This window comes from Abramis brama (genome assembly GCF_963993115.1).
Source record: "Abramis brama genome assembly, chromosome: 17".
In the NCBI taxonomy this organism is placed as follows: domain Eukaryota; kingdom Metazoa; phylum Chordata; class Actinopteri; order Cypriniformes; family Leuciscidae; genus Abramis; species Abramis brama.
Window position 1 is genome coordinate 3,627,478 of NC_139979.1, and position 27,363 is coordinate 3,654,840.

The 27,363-nt window shown below is 37.0% G+C and overlaps 1 protein-coding gene across 2 annotated transcripts in view; it reads left to right on the top strand.

The window, feature by feature from the left end:
* The window catches only part of LOC311066912 (mannosyl-oligosaccharide 1,2-alpha-mannosidase IA), a 206,071-nt gene extending 180,318 nt beyond the window's left edge, over nucleotides 1-25,753 (top strand). The window contains exons 5-12 of one of the 2 annotated variants that reach the window (XM_084088360.1): nucleotides 8,027-8,121; nucleotides 10,894-11,017; nucleotides 12,213-12,306; nucleotides 14,539-14,654; nucleotides 15,918-16,137; nucleotides 19,526-19,698; nucleotides 21,825-21,940; nucleotides 24,525-25,753. In XM_084088360.1, the coding sequence (XP_083944486.1) occupies nucleotides 8,027-8,121; nucleotides 10,894-11,017; nucleotides 12,213-12,306; nucleotides 14,539-14,654; nucleotides 15,918-16,137; nucleotides 19,526-19,698; nucleotides 21,825-21,940; nucleotides 24,525-24,675 (1,089 nt within the window). In that variant the 3' untranslated portion in view covers nucleotides 24,676-25,753. Of the gene's footprint in view, nucleotides 1-8,026; nucleotides 8,122-10,889; nucleotides 11,018-12,212; nucleotides 12,307-14,538; nucleotides 14,655-15,917; nucleotides 16,138-19,525; nucleotides 19,699-21,824; nucleotides 21,941-24,524 lie in introns of both variants that reach the window. The other variant, XM_084088359.1, reaches the window with a different exon arrangement.
* Nucleotides 25,754-27,363: the final 1,610 nt, after the last annotated feature.

The window sequence follows — 27,363 nt, forward strand, 5'->3', positions numbered from 1 at the left end:
AAGTGTGCCAAGAAAACATCCCCCACACCATTACACCACCACCACCAGCCTGCACAGTGGTAACAAGGCATGATGGATCCATGTTCTCATTCTGTTTACGCCAAATTCTGACTCTACCATCTGAGATTGTTCAGGAGATTGTCTTGACCAGGACCACACCCCTAAATGCATTGAAGCAACTGCCATGTGATTGGTTGATTAGATAATTGCATTAATGAGAAATTGAACAGGTGTTCCTAATAATCCTTTAGGTGAGTGTATATATACACACAGTTGCAATCGAAATTATTCAACCCCCATTGCAAATCAGGTTTATTGGCAATATTTACAGACTTTCAGTTGTTTGCAATGAACAAATCAAACAAAAGTAATTGAAATAGCTCAACACAACAAATGTTTCCCCAAATTCAACTGAAAATGTAACTTTTAATGACTTCTGCAATCTCAAAATTATTCAACCCCATTCATTGGAAGTATCTTTAGTACTGAGTAGAACACCATTTTTCTGTTATGACCTGCTGCAAACGAGATGTATAACCAGACACCAGCTTCTGGCAGCGTTTCTGAGGAATCTGAGCCTGTTCCACATGAGCAATGGCCTCCAGTTCAGTAATATTCTTGGGTTTGCTTGCTGCAACCGCCTTCTTTAAATCCCACTAGAGGTTTTCTATATGGTTAAAGTCAGGTGACAGTGATGGCCACTGTAGAATCTTCTAGGACTTCTTCTGCTACCCAGCCTTGGTGGAATCTGAGGTAAGCTTGGGATCATTATCCTGTTGGAAGATCCAGTGACTCCCAAGCTTCAGCTTCCTCACTGACGGCATGACATTTTCTCCTAGGATTTCCTGATAGTTCAATGAATCCATCTTGCCTCCCACACGCTGCAGGTTTCCAGTGCCAGAGGACGTAAAGCAGCCGCAGAGCATCACAAGCTTAACTGTAGACAGTGTTCTTTACAGCTAATGCTTCATTCTTCTTTCTCCAGACATACCGCTGATCCATATTGGGGATTTGGGAAAACCACTTGAACATTAGTTGTGTTGAGCTATTTCATTTACTTTTGTTTGATTTGTTCATTGCAAATATATCAATACTGTACAATATATGTATTTATATATACATTGTTTAATAGTTCTTAAACACTCTTTATGCTCACCAAGGCTGCATTCATTTGTTCAAAAATACAGGTAAAAAACAGTAATATTGTGAAATATTATTACAATTTAAAATATCTGGTTTCTATGTGAATATATTTTAAATTGTAATTTATTCTTGTGACCAAACCTGAATTTTCAGCATCATTACTCCAGTCTTCAGTGTCACATGATCCTTCAGAAATCATTCATGCTGATTTGCTGCTCAATTATTATCAGTATTTATTGGTGCTCAATTATTAATATTAAATAATTATAATCAATTATAATATGAATCAATTAATATAATTATTAATATTAATTACTTCTAACTTTTGACCGGTAGTGTATAAAGCATTTCATTTGATTAGTTGAGCTGCTTTTAATAGTCCTAAAAAAGTCCTTTTAATATTATTGAAAACAGCAGTTTGTGCATGCTTTCATAATTATTATGCAGTTTTTGCATAAGCTGATATGCTAAAGTCCATGACTATATATGTCATTTATGACCAATATAGACATGGACTTTAGCATAAATTAATACGCGTCTATGATAAAATTCCATGAGTTAAATTTTAATGACAATTGACAATTAAAATTCCTAAGCATTGGAGATGCTGAATGACTCTCATCACGTCCAGGGCTCGTCCGAGCGTCAGTCGGCTGGTGAGAACCTCAGCACACGCTTCATGTGGTTTGGTAAATCTCAGAAACAGAAGCTGACAGTCCTCCTGACTCCAGCCTTTTTGCAGTCTTGTTAAAAGAGCTGCCGTCTTGAAAGCATTCGTCAGACGCCGATGTGAGAGAAGGTGGAAATGAAAAGCTCTGGATGCATCTTGGCTAGAAGGGCATGATGGGAAAAGATGCGATATTTCACTGCTCAGACTTCAACCAGGCCTTATACGACAGTTTTATGACAGTTTCTTCCATAAAAGTGCTGTGTGTATTTCATAGCAGCATAACATCCGCATTTCAATGACTGAAAATAAACTAAAATGAAGGGTTTGATATATTCATGCCATAGGAGAACCTTTTAAAGTTCCATTAGTAGATGTAGTAATAATAATAAAAAATTATGTATTATTATTTTAATTTATTATTATTATTATCTATTTTATATTATTTTATTCTTATTCAATAAGATTTAAATTATTAAAATACTATTATTATATAAAGTATTATTATTCTATAACATTTTAATTAATAGTATATTATAATATGAAATGCTTGATTTGAACTATTATTAATATTAATAATGATAATGGCTATTATTAGTATTTTTATTTAATTATTAAAATTATTATTCCGTCATGTCATATAAATGTTTCTTTTATATGTAATATTTCTAATATATTCTTAACAATAATTAAGGTCTTTTCTTTTCTGGTTCTGTTGAAATAACACAAGTGGAAGTTTGTAAGAAACACCAGACCTTCAGAAGACCTCAGTTCTCTTCTGGATAGACAACCTGAACTCTAGATGAAGTCAGAAAGCAATGGTTTTTGATTACCGATGTCAGCACTCCATAAACAACTCTATTTAATGTGATTTCCATTGTCTTATATCCACATCATTAACGTCTTCTGAATCTGCTTCAGTATTAAATGGACAGTAGCGCCTAAATGACGTCCCAGGATCTTCTGCGTTCACCGTGCATTTGTTCGACTGATACATTTGTGGGTTGCATCCGTCGCTCCTGGTGCGAGCTGCTCATTTACGGCTTCATCTTCCACCGCTGTTTGTTTTCTGAGGTGCAGCCTCCAGTTTGATGGTTCGACAGCAAATGGCCTTTAAAAAGTCATTTGTGGCTCCTGAGCTGTGTGTAAGTGTCCTGTAATTAAATTGAAAATGTCTCCTCTGCCGGTGCGCAGTCAACTACTGCACACGCTGATGATGCTCACAGAGGTCAAAGGGCACATGCGCATCAATGACCTTCCTCCTGAGGCGCGTGTTTGCTCTGATGAAAATTAAATATTAACTCGAGGCTGGAGTTACTTGGTTTTTCTTTGACGATCTTCGCAGTGTGTGTGCTAGAGATAATTGTGTTCAGACTGAAAGTGAAATGTTTGTGCCGTCTGCTGCCATACTGGATCAATACTGCAAATTTCCCACGACAATCAGGATCCCTGTATGTCAGATACCAATGCAGTTAAAGGAATAGTTCAGCCGGAGTGAGATTTCTCTGTTGATTATGCAGTTCTTGCATACAATGCCAGACCTTATCAACTGTCAAGCTCCAAAAACGATCAAAATCCAGCATAATAGTAGTCCATAATGAATGCATTATATTCAAAGTCTTCTGAGCTCATGTTGTAGTTTTGTGCGAGGAGCAGATTAAAATTTAAGATATAATAATAAAGATTAGTGTTTGAAGTAAGTTCTGTCTGAAAGCTTTTAATACACTGAAAAAATTGGTTATCAGTGTAGGTTTTACCATTTCAGTCTTTCTACTTAAAAATTTCACATTTAATACAATGTGTATTGCATAAATCATATGCATTACCTTTATGATGCTTTAGCATCATTCTGGAGCCTTAAAGCATCTCAATATGAATTCAAATCTTTCCAAACTTCTCTGGAAGAAAGAAATGCATACTGTTTGGAACGACATGAGTTAAAGAGTTGTATTATTTGCGGCACTGTCTTTAGTTTGTATTGCCCGTGCTGTCCTGGCATATGAAGCCTCACAGATGTTGTTCTGTCTGGGACGGATGAGTCTCCAGCTATGGGTCATTAGTGATCTGTCTGATACGGAGTGCAGGGGGCCAATCAGCTTGTTCTTCTCATCTCAGCCCTCATTTCACTCCTGCACAGATGCATTAACCTGGAGATGTGCTGGCCTAGTTATAGCAGAGGGCACAGCATGACTCTCCAGAGCCCAGTGGTTTCAGCCAAGTTTGACCTTCTACTGGTGACAGTACAGTGCACTCTTCCCATTGGTATACACAAACTCAGATTTATTTTCATATCATATTCATATTATAACTTTTGTATGTGTGCAAGCATGTATGTTTTTATATGATACACACACACACACACACACATATATATATATATATATATATATATATTAGGGATGCTAACGATTAATCGACGATAATAACTTGTCGATAACAACTTAATCGATAAAACGTATCAGTCATTGATTAAGCAAGGTCATGCACGCGCTGCTCAACCGTGAAACACGCAAGGCAGACACAAGGAAAAATGAAGCGAGCGTGCCGGAGTTTTTTTTGTGACCAATTTTACGTTAAAAGGCTTGAGTTACACCTTCATGACTTTAAGTTTGCATGTGCATTCGCAGAATCTTGTTTTGTGCTAATGTAAGTTGTAATATTGTGTTTATTTTGTGTTGGCCTATCTGATTTATTTCATATAGAATGCATTTGGGTAAGAATTAACACTGTATAAAGTGCGCCGGTGATCATTTTCAGCGCATGCCACTCAAACAGCGACTAATAATGACTATGATTGGGACTGTCATATTACATAACATTATAAAGAGATTAATATTGTAATAAAACTTTGGGAATTTATTGTGTTTAGTTGCCGTGTTGTTCCAGGAAGAGTGCGTGCGTCCACAACAGGAGTTTGACACATTCTGAACAGCACGAATCTGAGGCAGCGTTGTTGGTGACACCTTGTATTAGTCGTTATATTTGATTAAATAAGTAATTTAATAAATGATCAATCACATCGACTCATTTTACAATCCTACTAGCCCTTTATTTAGATTAAAAACCATTCTCATTCATTTGGTGAGAAATATTGTGTTTTGAGCATTTGCAAACCATGTCATGCTGTTGGCTATATGCCACTGCTAGATGCATATTGCATTAAGGTGATTAATCGACCAATTGATCGTTAATCTAAACGACAATCGATCATGGGAATTTGAGTAAATTGACATCCCTAGTATATGTATATACACATTTTTTAAAAAGTTGAACTTCTAAGTTGAGCGCCGCGTTTTTAGAATGCCAGGTCATGCGCGAGACGCTGCTAAAGACGCGAGTGCAACGGTTATACACGTCTGTTTACATTGAAAAACATGGAAATACTTGTAAAAGTAGCGCATTGGGATGGAAAATGTGATGTTTGAGTTCAGGAGGGAGGGACAATGTGCGAAAGGGCCGTTTGCAAAATATGCTGTATTTTTATCATTTATATCATATGTTGAATGTCACTAAATGTGCATCTTTAACAACACAGTGTCATATGGACAATTAGTCAGTATTGATATTAACGCTTCATGTCAATACAGGCATCAGTGAACATAATGGTAACTTGCAGTTCATTGATTGAGTCAAATTTTGTATTTATTTGCCGCTCTGATCAATTCAGTTCAGTGTCTCCGAGTATTTTCAAACTATTCATTAAAAGAACCGACTCGTAAGAATCATTCATGCTGTAATCGGACTATACACAGGTTGCGCTGAATGTTTTGATTCGCTAAAACGGACTGGCTCGTAAGAATCATTTGTTCGTCCTACATTATTGCAGAGTATGTTTGTTTTATTGAACAACTCAGTGTTCAGTAATTTTGCAGTACGGTATCATTTTATCACATTCAATACAGACTGCAAGCTCACATTCACAACTCGGGTAAATATTATTTATTCTGGCACTGAAGATCAATGTTGGTTTTTACCATGATAAGTTGCCACCATGTTGCTAAGGCATTGTTGTGGTTTCCATGGCTTTCCTGTGCTGTTGCTAAGGTATTCTGAGTGGTTTGCTATGTGGTTTTACCGTATGAAAAAGAGTCCTGCAGCTTTAAGACTCTGTGATATTCTGGTCTGGTGCTTCCTTCGGTGTAAATCTATGGGAATTTTTTTCACCTGTTTTATGGCCCACCAGGTGAAGTCTGGTTTGGGACGAGTTGCACATTGGAGTTTAATACTTAGATTTAGAGGTTTAGTAAAATCCCTAAACCTAAATCACAGCAATAATAGTGGCAAGCACCACTAAAAAGAGCTTAGAGAGAAATATCTCTGTTATTTGCAGCCGTCTTACTTTGTGTAACAGCCGACATCAGCGTTAAAAACACATCTGGTCTGCGCACGGTTCCATTCTGCTGCACCCTGTCTAGTTTAATTCACTTTTAAAGATGACCTTGTCACTGAAAAACTTGATTGTGTGGGTTCAAGGCAGTTTGAATGTCCATTCTGAGTGAATTTGATAAATACAGCAGTTGAATTTGAAACATAAACTGAATGTGTGAACAGTTTTCTGCACCTGCTAAAAGGAAAAGTTTGAACACCTAGATACCAGACAGCTAAAAAAACTTTTTTTTCCTTATTTGATCATTAAATCAAATACATTAAATATACAGTATGTTGAAGTCATGTGATTACTATATATCATACTACAGTTTAGAATGTTTATCATTGCATATTTTGCATACTTAAAGGATTAGTTCACTTTCAAAAAAATGTTTGCGGATAATTTACTCACCCAGATGTCATCCAAGATATCCATGTCTTCGAAAAGAAATTAAGGTTTTTGAGGAAAACAATCCAGGATTTTTCTACACAGAATGGACTTCAATGGCAACCAACTATACCAATGTTCAAAGATGTTCAAATGTCCGTCTCAATGCAGCTTCAAAGTCTCGACACGATCCCAGTCGAGAAATAAGGGTCTTATCTAGCGAAACAATCGGTCATTTTCTAAAAAAAATAAAAATATATATATATACTTTTTAACCACAAATGCTCGTCGTGTACTATCTCTGAGATGCGCCACGCATTGCATCATCACGTTGGAAAGGTCACGCGTCACATCATCTATCTAAGTTATTTGTCTGTGTATCCGGTTCAAAAAGATAGGGAAGGGCAAAAAATGTCATCTCATTTTCTCCTCCAACTTCAAAATCATCTGACATCTTTGTTTTAATTTATTATTATTTTTCTTTTTTTTCGTGACCTTTCCAACGTGATGACGTAATACATGGTGCATCTCAGAGATGGTACACGACGAGCATTTGTGGTTAAAAAGTGTATAATTGTTTGGTTTTTTTTAGAAAATGGCCGATCATTTCACTAGATAAGACCCTTATTTCTGGACTGGGATCGTGTCGAGACTTTGAAGCTGCATTGAGACGGACATTTGAACCTTCTTTGAACATTGGGATAGTTGGTTGCCATTGAAGTCCATTCTGTGTAGAAAAATCCTGGAATGTTTTCCTCAAAAACCTTAATTTCTTTTCGACTAATGAAAGAAAGACATGGATATCTTGGATGACATCGGGGTGAGTAAATTATCAGCAAAACATTTTTTTGAGATTGAACTAATCCTTTAATATGCATGTTTGGGGTTGGTAAGATTTTTTTAATGTTTTTCAACAAAGTCTCTTCTTTTACCAAGGCTGCATTTATTTGATAAAAAAAAAAAAAAAAAAAAAAAAAAAAAAAAAATTATAATAATTTATTCCTGTGATCAAAGCTGAATTTTCAGCATCATTACTCCAGTCTTCAGTGTCACATGATCCTTCAGAAAGCATTCTAATATGATGATTTGATGATCTAGAAACATTTCGGATTATTATCAGTGTTGAAACATTTCATATTTTTGTGGAAACCGTGATACTTTTTTCTTTTCAGGATCCTTTGATGAATAGAAATTTTAAAAGAACAGCATTTTTTTATAATAGAAACCTTTTGTAACATTATAAATGTCTTTACTGTCACTTAAAACTAATAAAAGTATTCATTTCTGTCACTAGCAGTGTCTGACTGTTTGGTGCAAAAAAACCTGGATAGCATGTGGAAAATGTGCCAAACGTTTAGAAAATGAGTCCTTTGAATGTGTGATTCTGAAGAGACACTTCCACAGATGTGTTTCCTACAGTGCAACAGCAGTTAACAGTTTGGTGTTGTTTTATCTTTCAGATATTTAAGCAGAAGGTGTTGGAGCTGGGCGAGAAGTTGTTACCCGCCTTCAACACACCCACCGGCATTCCCAGAGGAGTCATTAACCTGGGCAGGTGAGCATCCCATGCAGCCTCTACCTGTCTGCGCACCGTCCCGTCTGTCGGCCCGAACCCGGCTAGACGCTTCCATTCACAAAGCCATATGCCTCCAATATTACCATTTCTTTCTTGTTTTCCGAGCGAAAGCTTTCTGGCACTCCTGTCACCCACCTGGCTTCCATTAGTCCTCCAGCTCGCTCTGACAGCTGCAGGCAAATTTAATTAACCGATTCTCACGCTAATTCCAGTTAGATGAGTAACAGGAGCCGGTCCCACAGATGGGCTGGGAGAAAGCGGGACCCGGTGTGGCACTCGGGTTAGTCTTGGTGACACAGACCGAACACGCGTCACTAAGCATACGCTCTTATTATGACATTCACACTACCGGTCAGAAGTTTAGAATTATTAACGTTTGTGAGGTTTTTGGATGCTTATGCTCACCAAAGCTGCATTTATTTGATCAAAAATACAACTGTAATATTGTGAAATATTATTACGGTTTAAAATAGCTGTTTTCTATGTGAGTATATTTTAAAATGTAATTTATTCCTGTGATTAAAGCTGAATTTTCAGCATCATTACTCCAGTCTTCAGTGTCACGTGATCCTTCAGAAATCATTCTAATATGATGATTTGATGCTCAAGAAACATTTATGATTATCATCAATGTTGAAAACAGTTGTGCTGCTTTTTTATTTTTGTAATAATTGTATTATTAATGTAATCATACTTCACAACATTACTGTTTTTACTGTATTCGTTATTATCAAATAAATGCAGTCTTGGTGGTGCTTGAGAGGCTTCTTTTAAAAAATATAAATGAAAAACTTATTTATTCCAAACTATGCAAGTGAATGTCAGTAAGAGTTGAGGTCAAATCTGCAGAGTTGAGGACAACATTAGTTAGATGCCAGGCAGCATTTAAGGCATCAAAACATTTATACCTCATTTTGTTCAAATTCCAGTGCAGCATCACATGCATATTTCAGGCAGAAGGCAATAATAAATGTGCAATAATTGTCTTCAAAAATCAAGCATTGATTTTTTTAATATCAGTGTTACTCAGCGTAAGCTACTCCGCATCCTTCATGATCTGTTTCTTAATATTAAATCTGCTTTAAGCCATTTCTCCCACCGGTGAAACTATCCAGCATTTATTTAACAAACACTTTGATTTTTCCGACAAAAGTTTTCTCACTTTCCTCTTCCTCCCCAGACTTCAGGTTATTGATCGTTCTTTCAGAAGGGAATCGGTGCGTGGCTCGCTTTCACAATAAGAACCAGAAACAAATAATCTTGTGAATTAGTTCCACAGTTTCACCGAATGAACCCTGCAGGGAGGAGCGAAGCTCGAGTTCATTCAGCATCTCGGTCTCTCTCTTTCTCTCTCTTTCCATGTTTTTCCATGCAGCAGGAGTGAGTCCAGAAGCAGAACAGTTGAAATTTTAATGACATTTAATCAAAATGAAGAATTAAAATGCTCTGGATGTACTGTTCAGACTGTTTTTAAAATATTTACATTGTTGCACTTTTTTCAGATGGTCTATTACAGCTTTAAGTGTTTGAATCCCTGGCAAATGAACAGTTAAAACACTGTTTGTTGGTTAATAACATCTTAAGTCAAACTTAATCAGGTTTTAGACAAGGACATAGTACTATAACTGCTGCGATGTCAGTCACCAATCACATTATTACTGCATTGGATGTTAGAAAATCATGTGTTGCACTTTATATTGATTTATACAAAGCATTTGATTCTGTGGATCATGGTCTTCTTTCCATAGGCTCAAATGTATAGGTTTTAGTAATACAGTGCTGAAGTGGTTTTTTAACTATTTGACTGGAAGAACTCAGTGTATAAAGGCAGGTGTTCCTCAAGGGTCTATTTTGGGACCAATTTTATTTTCTATTTCTATAAATTAACTTGGTGTAGGACAAGAGCCAGCAAATTAATACTTTTATGCAGATTCTATAATATGGCTCCATCTGTAAAAGTGGCAATGGACTCCTTACAGATTGCTTTTAATTTGGTTCAGACTTCTCTTGTTAACTTAAAATTTGTGCTAAATACCAAAAAGACTAAATATATTATTTTTACGCGATTGACACTTAATGGTTTTATGATTAAAACTTTTGATAGCACTCATCTTGAGAGGGTTGCCTCTTATAAATATCAGTATTATTTTGTGAAATGTGTAAACATCCTTAAAAGATCAATTTGCATGAGAAGAAAAACTTTGTAGCATAAAATCTTTCCACCAATGCATTTTTTTAACCCCTTAATACAATAAATGCATCGGAGCCATGCTAAACAGTATGTGTACATCACATTGCATCTGATATGTGAAACAGCTTATTCAGGACAGTAGTATATAAAAAATAACATGCACTTTTTATGATCCCTCTTATGTATAAACTTATGAGCAGAACTGTAAATGCAACTTTTGGTGGTGTGCATGTCAATTCTGTGCAAACCATCTGAGATGTTCCTAGATGGAATAAATTTGAATGTTAAACATGTTTTATTGTATATTCAATCCTCTTAATAATTGCATCATTATTCATTTTGCATTAAGCATGTAATGTTCTCGTGTGGGATGAAGTGAAGGCTTTTAGCACGTCTGTGTTAAACAGTTCCTGCCGTTTCAAATGACAAGTGCGCTGGCATCCGCTTTCCATGGTTTGGTGCTTTGTTGCCATGGCCGCACTGTTACCTGCCTGGTTGCCATGGCAGCGGTGTGGCGTGGGTGTTGGTGCTCACTGTGCCTGGTTTGCTCTCTGTTGCAGTGGCACCAGCTGGAGTTGGGGCTGGGCATCCGCCGGGAGCAGTATCCTGGCAGAGTTCGGGACGCTCCACCTGGAGTTCGTTCACCTGTCCCAACTGTCTGGAAACCCAGTGTTCACTGAGAAGGCAAGAGTCATTTGTCTTCTGATGATTTACATTAATGTTGTCACCATACCAATATTTCAGTAGTTAGTAAAATGTCACGGTTCTCACAGTACTATTCGAAAATTAAATATAATAATCATTAATAGCATTTAAATTAACTAATTTAATTTAATATAAGTAAATAATAGATTAAAACATTAGCATGTAGCCTTCAAATATTGTTCAGTTAAATAAACATTGTATTTAAAATATCTATTGAAAAGTTACACTGTAAAAAATTTCTAACCCTCCCAAATCAAAAATTTCAAGTGACCGATAACATCTAAATTTTTCAATTGGCCCAAGTGAAATTCTTGTTGCAATAGTCTGTTAACATTGGCTCAATGAGAAATGATACGTCAGACTAATTGAAAAATTTAGATGTTATCGTCACTTGAAATTTTTGACTTGGGGATGTAATTTTTTTTTACAGTGTAGTAATAAAATGAAGGAAAAAAACACATTACAGGTAACAGAACAAGTGGCAAGTCTTTTCACTTACACTTTAAAGGGGTCATTACATAGATTTTTATTGTATTTTAATATGTGCACTTTGTTTGCTCAAAAACAGCAAAAAACTAATATATATGTGGAAAAGACGATTATTATCAACCCTCATTCTGACCTTCTAGGTGTGTCCCAATTTTCGTACTTATGCCCTGGTCTATGCCGTTTTTGTAGTATAAATATAAATATTCCAAAAAGAAAAAGTGCACTTAAAGTACCCGGATGATGCACTTAATTAACTGAAAAATTAAGTTTATGGTGCGATGGTGTAAAACTATTGGTGGATGTCTTGCTCTGGAGGCGGTCATATGCTAATGAATTTCCCTTTATGATATCACAAATCTCACAATATCCAAATGTGCTGTTTTTGGAGCTTGTAATGAGGTGGACGTTTTAAGCTGTGAAACTTGCAGGATGTTTTAATGGTACAAAGATCAAGGCAATTTTGATTTCTCATATCATGACCCCTTTAATACTTAATGCATGGATCAGTTTTGACATATTCAAATTATGAGCAGCTGAGTGAAAACTCTCATTACAGTCAAAAGTTTGGTACTCTGTAAGTATTGACTTGGTACCGAAGTACTGGTACGCTTGACAGCACTAATTTACAGTGAGAGGACAGGTTACGGGCATTGAATGAACTGTGTGGTTTTGTCTTTTTTATCAGGTGATGAACATCCGAAAGCTGTTGAACAAAATGGAGAAGCCTCATGGTCTGTATCCCAACTTCCTGAGTCCCGTCAGTGGAAATTGGGTGCAGCGTAAGTAACATCTCAGTGATTTTAAATCCTTTGAAACAAACAGGTACTACACTGTTATTGGTGGCTTTATCAAATTAGCCGAACAATGTTTGTCTTGTTTCCCTGTAAAATATCTAAACATCCTTAAAATATCATTTTGCATGAGAAGCAAAACTTTTTAGCATAAAACGTACTATTTTTTCTATTCATGCTTTGAAGCAAGAAAAATAAACTTAATTTAAAATATTTTCCCAGACAACAAATCCTGATATCTTGTGGAGTTTTGTCTTGTTTTAAGAAAGTTTTTCCTGGAAAACAAGACAAAAATACTGATTAAGAAAGACACATTGAGCCCACATCTGCATTATACCACCAATGCATATTTAAATAAGTCCACCACAGCCACATTAAACTTTTGTTGTTATGACGATCATGGTTTCCCATGATTGGAGGTATGTGTAAATGCAACTTTGGTGGTGTGCATGTCAATTCTGTGCAACTTTTATTGTAGAAAAATGCTTTGGATTGTTGGATTGGCGGCATAATCAAATTAGCCAAAATGTTAAAAAAAATGAATGTACAAGGTGTGATAGATGATAGAATTTTGCTAATTGCAGCTGTTCCTATTCTCTGGAAAAAGCTTGTGTGCGTGCGTGTGCGTGCGTGTGTGTGTGTGTGTGCGTGCGTGTGTGTGTGTGTGTGTGTGTGTGCACATTTTATTTGGGCCTTCCAATCATCCAACACTAAAAGCCTTTAATTATTGAGACTCTAAAAAAAACACAAATATTTCCAAATATTCAAATGTACTGTATCTGTAGATTCACACGGCCTGTGCACGCCTGGAACAATGTGCTTGAACAACGTAAAATTATGAAATATTTGTAAACAGTTTCCCACGATATTCACACCGAGGATAATGCCAAGTGTTTTGCCATTCTCATGCAATTCTCTCATTTTAATGCAAAGAGTTCAAATCTTCTTAGTAAAATATTTCAAACTTGTAAAGATGTAGTATTTTCATTGGAACAAGCATAAATGTGGTGGAGTGTGTCCAAACGTTTTACTGGTGTGTTGTACATGCATTTGTTGTTGTCTCTGCTGGTTTATCAGTGGCTGGTGCGCTGGGTCATGAGAGCGGCTCTCACAAGCTCCAACTTTGAGTTTCACAATGCAATTATTCTGGCATCCATGACATCAACTGAGCCAGTGCGGCTCTCCTGTCAAGCAGGGACACGAGCCCACAGCCAAGAGTTATTAAAATGATAATAAATCCCATTACCTTTTGGAAATTGAATCTTTCATATTCACCTGAAAAACAGGGGAAACTTTTTTTTTTCTTTATTAGGGTGAATGTAATCTGCAACTGCAGCACTAATTGGTGTGGCATGGGAATGTCTAATGAGTCTCAGAGATATGGAGAAGAGACCGCGCGCGACACACTCATTCTGATTTGCATATGAATCGAGCGAAGGGCGGATACAAACATTCCTGGCATTATGTTTGTTGATTCCGATTATAGTACCAGGATCATCCCTGAAATGAACACAATGAAGGGTGTGCATATAAATAGAAACCATTCACTTCTAATCCTGGCTTAAGAATAACAGAAATAACTGAATATCATGAAACCTGCTGAGATTACGCCTGGGAGATATTTAACCTCAAAATCAAAAATGGAGAAACAAAATTAAATGTAATTACAAATAAAAAGATAATAGGACAATTATAAATAGGTATAATTGTAAAATTATAAATAATTGTTCTACTCTAAATAAACGTGTGTGTGCGTGTGCGTGTGTGTGTGTGTGCGTGTGTGCGTGCGTGTGTGTGTTTGTGTGCATGTGTCTGTGTGTGTGTCTGTTGTGCATGTTCACGTGTTTGTGTGTGTGTGTGTGTGCGTGTGTGTGTGCGTGTGTGTGTATGTACGTGCGTGCGCGCGTATGTGTGTGCGTGTGTGTGTGTGTGTGTGTGTGTGTGTGTGTGTGTGTGCGCGCATGTGAGTGTGTGTTTGTATTGGCCTATTTTAGGACCATCACAAATTTCTTTGAGTGCAGTTATCTTTACTGTGTTGACATATTTCCTGTTGAAACTGGAAGTTGAAGCTGGACATATCAAACTGCAATGCATAATGTAAAAAAAAAAAAATCGTATTGCCCCTAAAAAATAGGCTTCATTTTCTTCATTCAAAATATTTTGTATCATAATTTGGGGGTTGTAGAGTTCAGAGTCGTTGTCGTGTTCTCTCTTTCTCAGATCATGTCTCGATTGGAGGTCTCGGGGACAGTTTCTATGAGTACCTGATCAAATCCTTCCTGATGTCAGATAAGACTGATGAGGAGGCCAAGAAGATGTACTACAGCGCTATGGATGTATGGAAAAATCATTCATAACATTCACCACTTTGATTGATCATTCTAAACCTTACCAATGGCATTTACAAAGCATTATTTTATTATGCTACCATTTATTTTTCTTGCAATTTAGTTGCATGTACTATTTCTGCTCTTCAGTATGTTCAGAAAAAAAAGAAAGAAAAGTGTATAAGTGTCTAAAATAGATTAGTTTAAGATTAGATTCGCCTCTCGACTCGCGCTCATCCTGATCCAAGAGCTCAAATCTAACCGTGATACGGAGAGTGCGAACACACTCTCACTCATTATCACTTCATTTGCATATTAGCGTTCTCATTAGATAATGTTTCCCTTGAAAAATGTGGTCTGCCAAGATATTAATTACATTTATAATCAGAAAAGGGCACTTTCATCAGCCTAATGTTAATCAAATGTATAACATGTTTTCATGTGTACAGTGCTTTTGATTAATTTTAGAGGTGTTGTTGGTGAAATTGTTTTTAAAATTGATGTGAAATATTTGCTAGCCATACACACATTGATGATATTTGATGTTTAACTCTGTGTCTTGATCATGAATTTTGATTTCATGCTCACTGTAAGTGGGTTGTATGCATTTGATGATGCAAAATGGAGAAAGCCGATGACACAACCATGGAGAAAAACCTTCTGAAGAAGTTTTGTTTGGGACTTGAGACGCAAAGAAATAGCAGAGCAAAAAACAAAACGATGAGTCATTCGCTATTGATCGTCCATGATGGCTTGTGCTGTTTTGTGCTTGTTTTAAGAGGCGAAAACATAAAAACGCAGAGGGAAGAGACAGACTTCAGCAGACTCTCTGAAATAAACAGCACTGAGATCTTTTCCCATATAGTCTCTGGCAGATTTACACACCTTCAAGTGTCAAAGTCCCGATAGAATCTCAATGAGGCTTGACTTCAATTCACCACGCAGCGTACTGTCTTATACTATACATAAAACATTTTCTGCATAAATGTCGGCACCTAAGGCAATATATGCACGCTGTCCCAGTTTTATATGTGCATAGATTCAAGCTTTATTGAAATCCAGCGTCGCCTTGATTTCAAAGCACTTTACAAATCTAACGGATGTTTCATCCACTCGTACACAAAACACGTCCATCCATCTGTTTTTCATAGGAAGCGTGTTCGACTGCGATTAATAGCTGCGTTATCTTCAGCATGCATGTGTTGTTTCTCCACCGCTGGTGGTTGAAATGTTGCCTGTGTTTGTATTTATCATTTCCCTGTCAATGTCCAGGCCATCGAGACGAACCTGGTGCAGAAGTCTCCGGGTGGATTGACGTACGTGGCCGAGTGGCGAGGCGGCATCCTGGACCATAAGATGGGGCATCTGGCCTGTTTCTCCGGCGGGATGATCGGCATCGGTGCTGACGACGGGCCGGCGGGACAGAAGCAGCACTACCTGGATCTGGCAGCTGAAATCACTCACACCTGCCACGAGTCCTACAGCCGCTCAGGTCGGTTCGCTGAGAGAGTATGGTCTCTGAATGGTCTCAGGAAACAGTGTTAGCTGGAGTTGGTGAAAATACTCCTCATTTATAATAGGAACTGAACAGTAAAGCATTCCTAAAGCATTCCTTCGACTCTTTAAAATGCAGAAAGTGCATGCCAGTTTTATTTTAGTATCAGTAATATACTATTATAGTATATTTATTAATATTTTGTTTTAATTTCAATTTAAGTTTAAGTAATTTTGTTTCTGTTTGTCATTTTTATCCATTTTTGTACATAATTTTATTTATTTTTATGTATCTTTATTTTCATTTTTGTAATTTTAGTGCTTAACTGAAAACCCAAATCTATTAAAGATAGTTTTAGTTAACTGAAATGAGGTTCTAAATAATTATATCTAAATATAAGATGAAAAACTAACTAACTGAAATAAATAAGTAGAAGTAGAAGTACTAGAATTTGTGGAAGCTTGTTTCCACTACAGAATAAAACATTTTAAAAGATAACTGCGACTAGATCTGGACTTTATAACTCCCAATTCTGAGAAATAAAGTCAGAACTGTGTGATATAAAGTCCAATTCTAAGGAAAAAAGAACTTATGGAAAATTTATGGAAGCTTGTTTCCACCATAAAACATTTTAAAAGGTAATTCTGTCTCACAATTGCAAGTTTATATCACACAATTCTGACTTTATAACTCGCAATTGCGACTTTTTTATTCTGTGGTGGAAACAAGCTTCCATAAAACTGAAATAAAAATAAATGTACGCTATACAGAAATATAAATAAACTGGTAACACTTTACATTTGTTAACATTAGTTAATGTATTAACTAGCATGAACTAACCCTGAGCAATATATTTGTTACGGTGTTTAATCTTTGTTAATGTTAGTTAATAAAAATCCAGCTGTTCATTGTTTGTTCATGTTAGTTCACAGTGCATTAACTAATGCTAACAAATACAACATTTGATGTTAATAATGTATTAGTAAATGTTGAAATTAACATTAACAAAAAGTGAAAAAGAAGTGCTGTTCATTATTAGTTAATATTAACTAAAGTAGTTAACTAATGTTAACTAATCAAACTTTATTGTAAAGTGTTACCAAAAAATGAATAAAATGCATGCTGAAAATATAATAAAATTTAACTAATAGTATGTAAACGCTTCTAAAATAAAGCTGGAATAATGTAAAACGGAGGGTTGTAGTTTAGTTAGTAAGGGATTTGACTTCTACTGATCTGTGAGAAAATGTTGAAAGGCAGCTTCCCCAGAAATATCCCTTTGTCTTATCTTTCTCTCCATGCTTCCAGCTTGTCTGTGTTACTGAAAATCCAATCTGTTGCCGCTCAGATAGAGGAAGGCCATTACTCTCCTGGATAATCACAACCTCTTTCCTCAGACTGTGTTGGTTTCTCAGACATCAGAAGCAAACAAATGAGATGAAGTCCAACCTGGTTCGGATCAAAAGTAGCTCAAATTGTGCTGGTCTTCACAGCGCTCTCATCAAGAGAAATTGCAGGAGTGAAATAACATGTTTGATCTCGTCTCTGCACACAATTTCTGACCTCGCATCTCTCTTCAAATATAACACGGCTGAACAACACATGAATCGATCTCACCAAACCTGTTGAGAACATTTAAAAAGCACATTACGATTTCTTTAATTATGATTTTGTTTAATGAAAAAAATATTTTCACCCCAGAATTCTTATTCCCCAAAATAATTATTGTGAAAATATTCATTTTGAAGCATTTATACATCATTGTAGTATTTCTTGTATTGCCTTTAAATAATGCATCAGTTTACTGATTAATTACCGTATTAAAATGTGAAAGAATCGCTTATAAAAAATAAATAAATAAATAAAAGAAGCTGTGACGTGGGGAAAATGAGGAATGAGAAATGAGAGATGCAAATAAGATTTAATGAAAATAAGAGTCAGAATAATACAAATAATAACAAAAACCGCAAACAACACAAGGAGCAGAACTGAGACACCAAATAAATAGCCATACATTACAAGACCTGACAATCAATACAGGAAATACTGGGAAATACTGTCTTATGTTTTACTTTTATTAACATATTCTCTTCATTATAATATGCCCGAGTGTGCCGTGAAGCTCAAAGAAGCTGTTATATTAAACAGGTTTGGAGAAACGCCGTGCCATATATCGAGAAGTGTCATATTAATGTTGACGATAAATGCTTCCCCGTGGGAGAAGCGGCATCACCGTAACAGAGCATCATTCACTATAATCACTGCCATACTACACTTAAATACAACCGCCACGCCATGCTAAATATCTTTCCAGGATGAAGTGGTGTAATATTGCTAAAGAGACGAGGAATTGAGACAAAACAAACCGAAATCAGTATGTAGATTAAAATGTTTATTCAGAAGAGAGTGTTCTCTCAGACTGGAGCTGCTTGTAATTTTAGATTTAAGGGGCATAATGGGATACATTTGGGTTTATGTTATGTTCTGCATTGTGTTTTCTAAAAGACGTCCTCACAGACCGGCTGGTGATCATAGTTTGCACAAACCACACACACACTTTGTGTTTACTACCTCAGGTTTCTCCATGCTGTAAAAACACAGAGCTCATCGCATCTGCTAGTATTTACACCATCTGAGGAATCATTATGAGGGAGATTAAAGACTAACTAGCATCTCTGTTTTTAGTGCATATAACACTTTTAGTGAGAGCAATAGACATGCTTTCTGTTTTCTCTGTAGCACTTTACAACAAAGTTTCATTAGTTATCATGAACTAACAATGAACATTACTTCTACAGCATTTATTAATCTTATTTGATGTTAATCTCAAGTTCTCAACATTTAGCGGTTTGTTATCTTCATCTATTCTGTGCACGTTAATGTAGCATAGGTTCATCTTTTGTGGAATAAATTTGTAGCATGTGAATATCGCAGTATAACTGTTTATTTCTTCTTGCTTGGCTTCATAAATTCATTCTATGAATGTGATTTTCAAAAATTCACAGATCAATGGCATAAAGTCAACCAGCCGTAGTGACTTGCCGTCCAGCGATTGACACGTTGTCAATGTGAATGTACTTTAATGCAGAGACACACATGAAAACCACCTTAATTAGAAAGTAAAATACTGTTATTGTTTTGGCAATGTGAAATATGTTTCACAACCCATTTTATTGCAGTGTGACAGTGTCAAATCGTATTGTGATTGGATTGTTAGTGTATCCGAACAGAATCAGGTTATTGGAGTTTCAGATGTTTTTACATTGCAATGAATTATTATCAATACATTATTTCCTTTAAGAATAATGTGCATTGATTAATCTTTCACAATAAGACCAGGAACAGTATTTAGAGTCCATGTTTAAACGTTTTTCTATGTCAACAGCCACCAAACTTGGTCCAGAGGCTTTCCGTTTTGATGGAGGAGCGGAGGCCACAGCCACCCGACTGAGTGACCGCTACTACATCCTGAGGCCAGAGGTCATCGAGAGCTACATGTACATGTGGCGTTTGACCCATGACCCCAAGTACAGGGAGTGGGGCTGGGAGGCGGTGGAGGTGTGTGAGACATCTGTGAAATCAAACAAACACATATTCAAAATGTAATGTGAATATTTAGGAATATTTAGGCTATTGGTCAAAAAATATGGGTTTTCAGTAGCTGAAAGTATTACCCCGATATTAAAAATGTGGTTACAGAAAATAGCTTATTTTTTAGCGATGGATGGATGGATGGATGGATGGATGGATGGATGGATGGATGGATTCATAGACCGATAGATTAAATAATACATATATGGATGGATTCATGGATTCATAGACCGATAGATTCAATAATATATGGATGGATGGATGGATGGATGGATGCATGGATTCATAGACCGATAGATTCAATAATATATGGATGGATGGATGGATGGATGGATTCATGGATTCATAGACCGATAGATTCAATAATGGATGGATGGATGGATGGATGGATGGATAGACCGATAGATTAAATAATACATACATATATGGATGGATTCATGGATTCATAGACCGATAGATTCAATAATATATGGATGGATGGATGGATGGATGGATGGATGGATGGATGGATGGATGGACTCATGGATTCATAGACCGATAGATTCAATAATACATACATATATACATGGATGGATGGATGGATGGATGGATTCATGGATTCATAGACCGATAGATTCAATAATATATGGATGGATGGATGGATGGATGGATGGATGGATGGATGGATGGATGGATGGATGGATTCATAGATCAATATATTCAATGGATGGATATAGATAGATACGCAACCTTCTGTACTATATTTGAATATGCAGTGAGAGGTTGAGGATCTCAAGGTCTTACATGGCACTTATTCGCATTAGCTTTGGTAAATGAATGGTTGGCTATGGCTGTTCTATTAAATATAGCTCATGTTAAAGCGCTGCACTCCCTCCAACAGACTGACATGTTAATTACTGGGTGCAGGAGGTGGAGAGGAACGCAAATGCATTTGTCAAATACATCTTCAAACCAACTCATGAGACAATCCTAATTATAGTCTAGATGTCTACCTTTGTTTGAGGTTAATAGAGCATTAATTTGCCATGTCAGCTCTTTTTTTATTCAGTGCTCAAATTTAGCGGTAAATCTTCTCCACTTAGAAAAGCAGAAATAAAATAGCAAAAAAATAGCAGTTATGTTTGTCACGAACTGCTCAGAGACAAGAAGGTTGAGGATCCAAATGCAGTATTTATTGAACAGGGTAATCCAAAGAAGTAATCCAAAGTACAGACAAGGTCAAACACAGGCAGGCAGTCCATACAAACAAACACAAGGCAGGGAACACGGGCAAAAGAGTAATCCACGAAACAGGTAAGAAATCCAAAACCAAGAGACATGAAACCTGGGAGAATGCTTGGAATTGCAGTGTAACACCAAACAAGACTTTGCAGGGAATGAGTGAGTGTGCATGGTTTAAATAAGCTGAGACTGACAAGGTAATGAGACGCAGGTGGATGCAATGAGGGATGATGAGACCGGGCAGTGAGTTATGGGAAATGTAGTTTATGAGGGAATGACAATAGTCTGATGTGGAGCGCCCTCTGGTGGCTCTCAAGGGCACTCCAGCTGGTGACCGTTACACTGTTGTTTTAACGGATGTTCTCACAAATCTCTTGTAATGTATTCCTGTGATCAAAGCTGAAGTTTCAGCATCATTACTCCAGTCTTCAGTGTCACATGATCCTTCAGAAATCAGAAATCAAAGTTTTCATTTCATTTTCATTTTTTCAGGATTCTTTGATTCTATAACATTTAAATGAAATAGAAATCTTCTGTATCATTATAAATGTTTTTACTGTCACTTTCTGATTAAAAGTATGAATGCAATGTCGCTTCATACACAAAAAGTAAATCTTTGAAACAATATGAATTTATTAATGATATCTCAATTCAACAGTCTATTTTACTATCCATGATTATACAATGCATGATCATATAGTTATTTGCATTTTATTATTTACAATCACTTTTTTTCCTGCTGTTGTGAACTGCTAATATAAGGTTACTGATACTGTACTAGGAAGTGTCACATGATCTGTATTGTTTCTTGGCACATTGTAATTACAAACATTGTGGATAAATCCTCACGCTCAAGCGGTTTGTCTTCACAGGCGTTAGAGCAGCATTGTCGCGTAGACGCGGGTTTCTCAGGAATCAGAGATGTGTACGCCTCTACTGTCAGTCACGACAACATGCAGCAAAGCTTCTTCCTGTCCGAGACTCTCAAGTAAGTTCATTATCACCCTCGTGTTCTGAATCATCTCATCTATGGGTTTAATAATGAATCGTGGAATCACAGTAGTGGAGTAGATGTGGCTAAATGCCGTTCATGCAGAACTTCAGTTTGAACTATAAGGATGATTAACGCAAGATGATATAAAAAGACTTAAGATGCATTGATATCGTTTCTCTGCGGATGAGATAATTTGGTGGTATTTTCTAGAGCTTTTGTGCTCTAAGCTTTGAATTTTCTTACCCTGTCAAATGCTTAAACTACAGTATGGACAGTACGATAACTCTTTGAAAATATCACAGTACAATGGGATTACTCAGTTTGATCTATTATTGATTTATTTGGAAATCTACATGTCTGTTTTTCTTAAAGGTGAAAAAAACCTCTCCTAAATAATTAACAGTAAATATACTCATCTGTAGTGTTTTTTATAACTACCTAACGAAATATGTACATAATAATCTTTGAGTCAAATGTAACATGAGACATCAGTAAGGCATTACACATTACACAGATTTTTATATATACAGTATTTTTGGAGCTCAACAACATCCGTCCTCGTTGACTTTAGTTGTGTAGAAAACAGAAGTGTCAAATGTCCTTTTGTGATTCATAGAAGCATTCAAAAGTAGATTGGTATTGCCATAATGGCAGTGTTCAAAGTGCCCCTATTATGATATTTTAAAGGTTCCTAATTTTGTTTTGGAGTCTCCTAAAAAAAAAGGTTTACAAGCATCCAAGGTCAAAAAACTATTTAATTTTCTCAGAATACACATTTTAGCATCACCTCGTTTCTCACAGTGTCTAAACAGATCGATCAAGGATTCGGTCTCTCTAAACCCCTCCTTTCCGAGAGCCTGCTCTGCTGTGATTGGTCGACCGCTTACAGTATGTGTCAGAAACTAAACGCTCATTAGCATATCTGAGTTTCAGCTCTTCCTCATCACTTGATACACAGCGGTTTTACCATATCAATGTCATCCTTTGCTTTCACAATGCAGAAAACATGAACCAAACTCTTCCAGTCTCAGCTACAATACAGTGTTTGAGGGGCAAAGTAGACGTTGTTCACAGGAAGCCAATGAAGACCATAGGCTAGCACATACCTGTCAACCCTCCCGTTTTTCCCGGGATTCTCCCGTATTTTACCTTGCTATCCCGCTATCATGCCGTTTAAATATTTTCCCGTATTTCTCCCGTGTTTTTAATCTTTCTATTAAAAAAATAAAAAAATCCCACTGGGCGCAAACCAGTTAAGCAGAAATCCCGCCCTGCAGCTAATTTCATTGGTTAAGGTTACTTAACCCCGGTTACTTAAAGGTCCGCTGAAGTAGTTTGGGGGGGGGGGGAAATCGTGCGAAGAAGAACAGCAGCATCCCGAGGATGGACGAACATGAGAGAGATGGCATTGGAGTCTATGTATGTAGTTTGCAATATATTCAAAACTCTGCCGCAAGATTACTAATTTACACTAAACAATCTGCTCATATCACTCCAATTCTGTTCAAACTCCACTGGCTACCCGTGTTATCCCGTATTACTTACAAAATTCTTCTGCTTACCTTTAAGTCACTCAATGGTCTTGCTCCTTTCTATCTCTCTGACTTACTTTCTCCTTATATTCCCCCTTGATCTCTCCGATCTTCTGGCTGTGAACTCCTCTGTGAGCCGAGATTTCGTCTGTCGTCTATGGGTGGCAGGTCTTTCTCCGTTATAGCCCCTAAGCTATGGAACTCTCTTCCCCTGGCTCTTAGGACAACAACCACGCTGCATGAATTTAAGTCTAAACTCAAATCCCATTTGTTTCAACAGTATTATCAGTCATGACACGTTTTTCTTAAACATTTTTCATAACTCTGTATTACAGTCATAATGTTAACTTGGATACCATTAGTCTTTTGCATCTCTACTTCAATGCTGTCTGTAAATAGTGTTGTTTTTTGTTTCTGTTTTTGTTTGTATTCCAAATTTAATGCGATATGCAACTGCAATCGCTCATTTTCATTTCTTGGGCTGGGCAAATGTCTATTGTCCATTTATGTGTGAACTGATTGTTTGTTATTTACAAGCGTCCTTGAGCTTGGGAAAGGCGCTATATAAATTAAACTTATTATTATGTAATGTATTATGTAATACAGAGATTATGTATTTATTTATGTTAATATCTGCGCTATTAATGTGTATTTAGCCTGCCTCTTCCCCCAACCCCCCTCGTTCAGATCTCCCGTATTTAGGTATCTAAATGTTGACAGGTATGGGCTAGCATTATGCAAATTTGTTACAAACCCACATAGGTTTGTGCAGGAAGGAATTACCGACGACTCGTTTCAGGCAGTTCAGAATCGATTCTTTCTTTTGGGAGACAAAAACTCAATTGATCGTGCACTTTAATCCTTCAAACTTTGCAGACCTTTTAAATTGACAAACAGCGACATTACACGCTACATGAAAGATAATATCCGAAAAAGTATCATAAGGAAGAATGTCATGCATCCAAAAAAGCATAATAGGGGCACTTTAAAGAATGTCATGCTGTATTTTTCTGAGTTTTGTTAACCCTGTCCTTATGCGATCACAGATACCTGTACCTGCTGTTCTCGGACGACGACCTGCTGTCTCTTGAGGACTGGGTGTTTAACACGGAGGCTCACCCGCTGCCCGTCATACGGCGAACATGCCTGCAGGAGCACAGCACCAAGCCAGACGACGAACAGACGCGCCTGGAGTAACATCCACCGTTACACACACATACACACACACATGAAACATGGATTCAAAGGCAGGGCCGCAACCTCACGGTCTTGACTTGGATTCTCAGCTCCTTTCCTGTAAAGGATCTCTTTATATAAATATATATATATATATACACACACGCTGTGATTGTATATCTCTGAGCCGAGACTTCCTGCTCTCCTCGGTGGGCAGAAGCCAGCGCAATTTTCCGTGGACAATCAGTGAAACGTGACTTTCATGAGAAGAGCACCTTTTTTTCTTTGCTTCTTTCCTCTGTGAGGAAAAAACGAATAACTTGCAGCCCCGAATCTGTGGGAGGAGCACCGTATGATGCTGGGCCATGCTGAGCGAAAGAGAAAACCACTTTTCTTCACGTCTCACCTGTAATTTATCTTTTCTTTCATCCTTTCATTGTGTATTCCTTTCCCACCTCTTCTGCCAAAGCGTTTGTGATCTTTTTTATTTCATTTTCTCTCCCCATCCGTGATATTTTGATTTTGGGTCCAGTTTTGTGGCATTGTTTTTTTTATTTTTTTTATTTCAAGGCAAAGCAAAAGACAGGGGTATTTACAAAGGTTCCTTTGCAAAATGTATTGTACAAAATCCTTTCGTTTAAACAGGAATGATGTCATTTGCAGGGCGGGATTGTTTTGTGTGATTCTAGTGCTCATATTCTTTACACTCGTATTTTGTAATGCTTTGACTGTGTCGTGAGCCTCGGTGTTGTGCACGACATGCCATGTTTTCAAAGACCAGCATCACGAGAGTGGAAAAACACACACTTGCACTGACACCGTATGGCCACTAGGGCTGGGTGCTTTTTCATGACAGTTTCATGATTCTTCTTTTGATTCATTTCCAGTTCAAATTCAGTTCCATTTCAATTAATAGAATCAAAACACTGAAAACAAAGATTCATCGCATCATCACTCAGAAATGTTCTTGAAAGTCCCCTTTTGATGCTTTTTTATATTGTTTTAGTAGAAATATTTGTTATATTGGTGCGTGTAAATGAAAATGATTCAGCTTTGAATAACATCAGTTGAACACAGTGTATCTTAATTAAATCAGTCCTACATATTTTAACCCACAAAAAAAAAAAGTGAAATTGCCTGTGATTTTAGCACTATAGCCCAGCCCTATCGACCACAGTCGGCTCAAAGCATCGATGGTGAATGTGACGTTTTTTTTCCCAGGGGTTTTCGTCCCCAAAGGAACACCGTCAGACACAGTAATGGTGGAATAAGTCTTTACATGATGAATGTGCGTGATTCATGTCATTAATTGTTTCTATTTTCTCTCTCTTTCTCTTTTCTAATTTTTATGGACATTTATGAAAGACTCGTTCTTTTCGTTTTCCTCAGGTGTTTCTGTACAAGTTTTGATTACAGTTATTTGCACTATTCATTATGGTAGTGCTGATCATTGTTAATTTTAACATCTCTCATTGTTAAATATTTTCAAATACTGGTAAAAGATCTGTGCGATTTATACATTTAAAACGAGTGCACAAATGCTTCAAGTGTCTTTTTTTTCATTCCCTGCATTTCCACCAGCTCACATTAGCTTTTACAACATGTTATTAATCTTCGACCTGCGTTAAGTGCCACTTACTGCACACGATTCATAGGTTTTGGCATGAATAGTGTGTACTTTGGTGACCCCCATTAGGTTTTATAAAGCATTAGATCCACAAATCCCAGATAAACAATCACATCTATTACTTAGTACATCCTAGACATGCCCACATCGCATTAGTTATTGCTGTTACTCATCACTAGCTCTCACCAAAAATTAATGACTTTTGTTTGCTTCGTCACTGCAATTTCTGCATCACCAAACTGAATTGCAAAAATAATGACCTTTTTCGAACAGGTTTCCCTAAACATCCTGTCATTGGCCAGACAAGCAGGTAGTCCCGCCCCAAATTCACATCATTGGTTGAATCGATGTTGCATACTCAAAGATGATTGGTTATACTGTCTGTATATCAATCTGGGCAATCAGAGCGTACTTTAACATCAACATTAATTTTAATGTGCAACATTAACAATTGCACACTAAAGTCCCCATGAAATCAAAATGTTATTGTTTTTTGGCTTTTAGTATGAATATGTTAGCCTTACTGTTATCTATAAGCTAGTGTGCTCCAGACCAATGACAGAATTCGCATTTAGAAGATATAAGTGTTCAAAACTTAGGCTTTCACTTCCGCCAATATGGATGAGTGATTTTGATGACATCACTCTGCACTTCAGCTTCTCATCAGATTTTCTGTCCAATCAAATGCTCTCTAGAATCTGAAGCTCCGCCCCCTACATTATAAATAGACACTGAATCTGTGGCTAAAATTAGTCACTTGTTCACACATTTACTATTTTCTACATGATGAATGGCACATTATGCACTAAATAGGGGATAGGCAACGATTCCGACAGTGTAAATATGCTTTCCATTGGGGTGAATGAAGTCTGGTTTCACGTTAGTGTCACATGACCCGCCGCAGCTCCGGACCAGAGACGTGATACACACAGCGGATCATATGTGTGAGTCGGTGCAGACCACAACACGTATCGGATCCATTTGAATTCTGCACAGAATGCTGTATTTTAAAGTGATATAGAGGTGATTAGGAGGAAACTGCGGCTTTACTGAGCTCAACGGCTCTGGCCGAGCTGTGATAT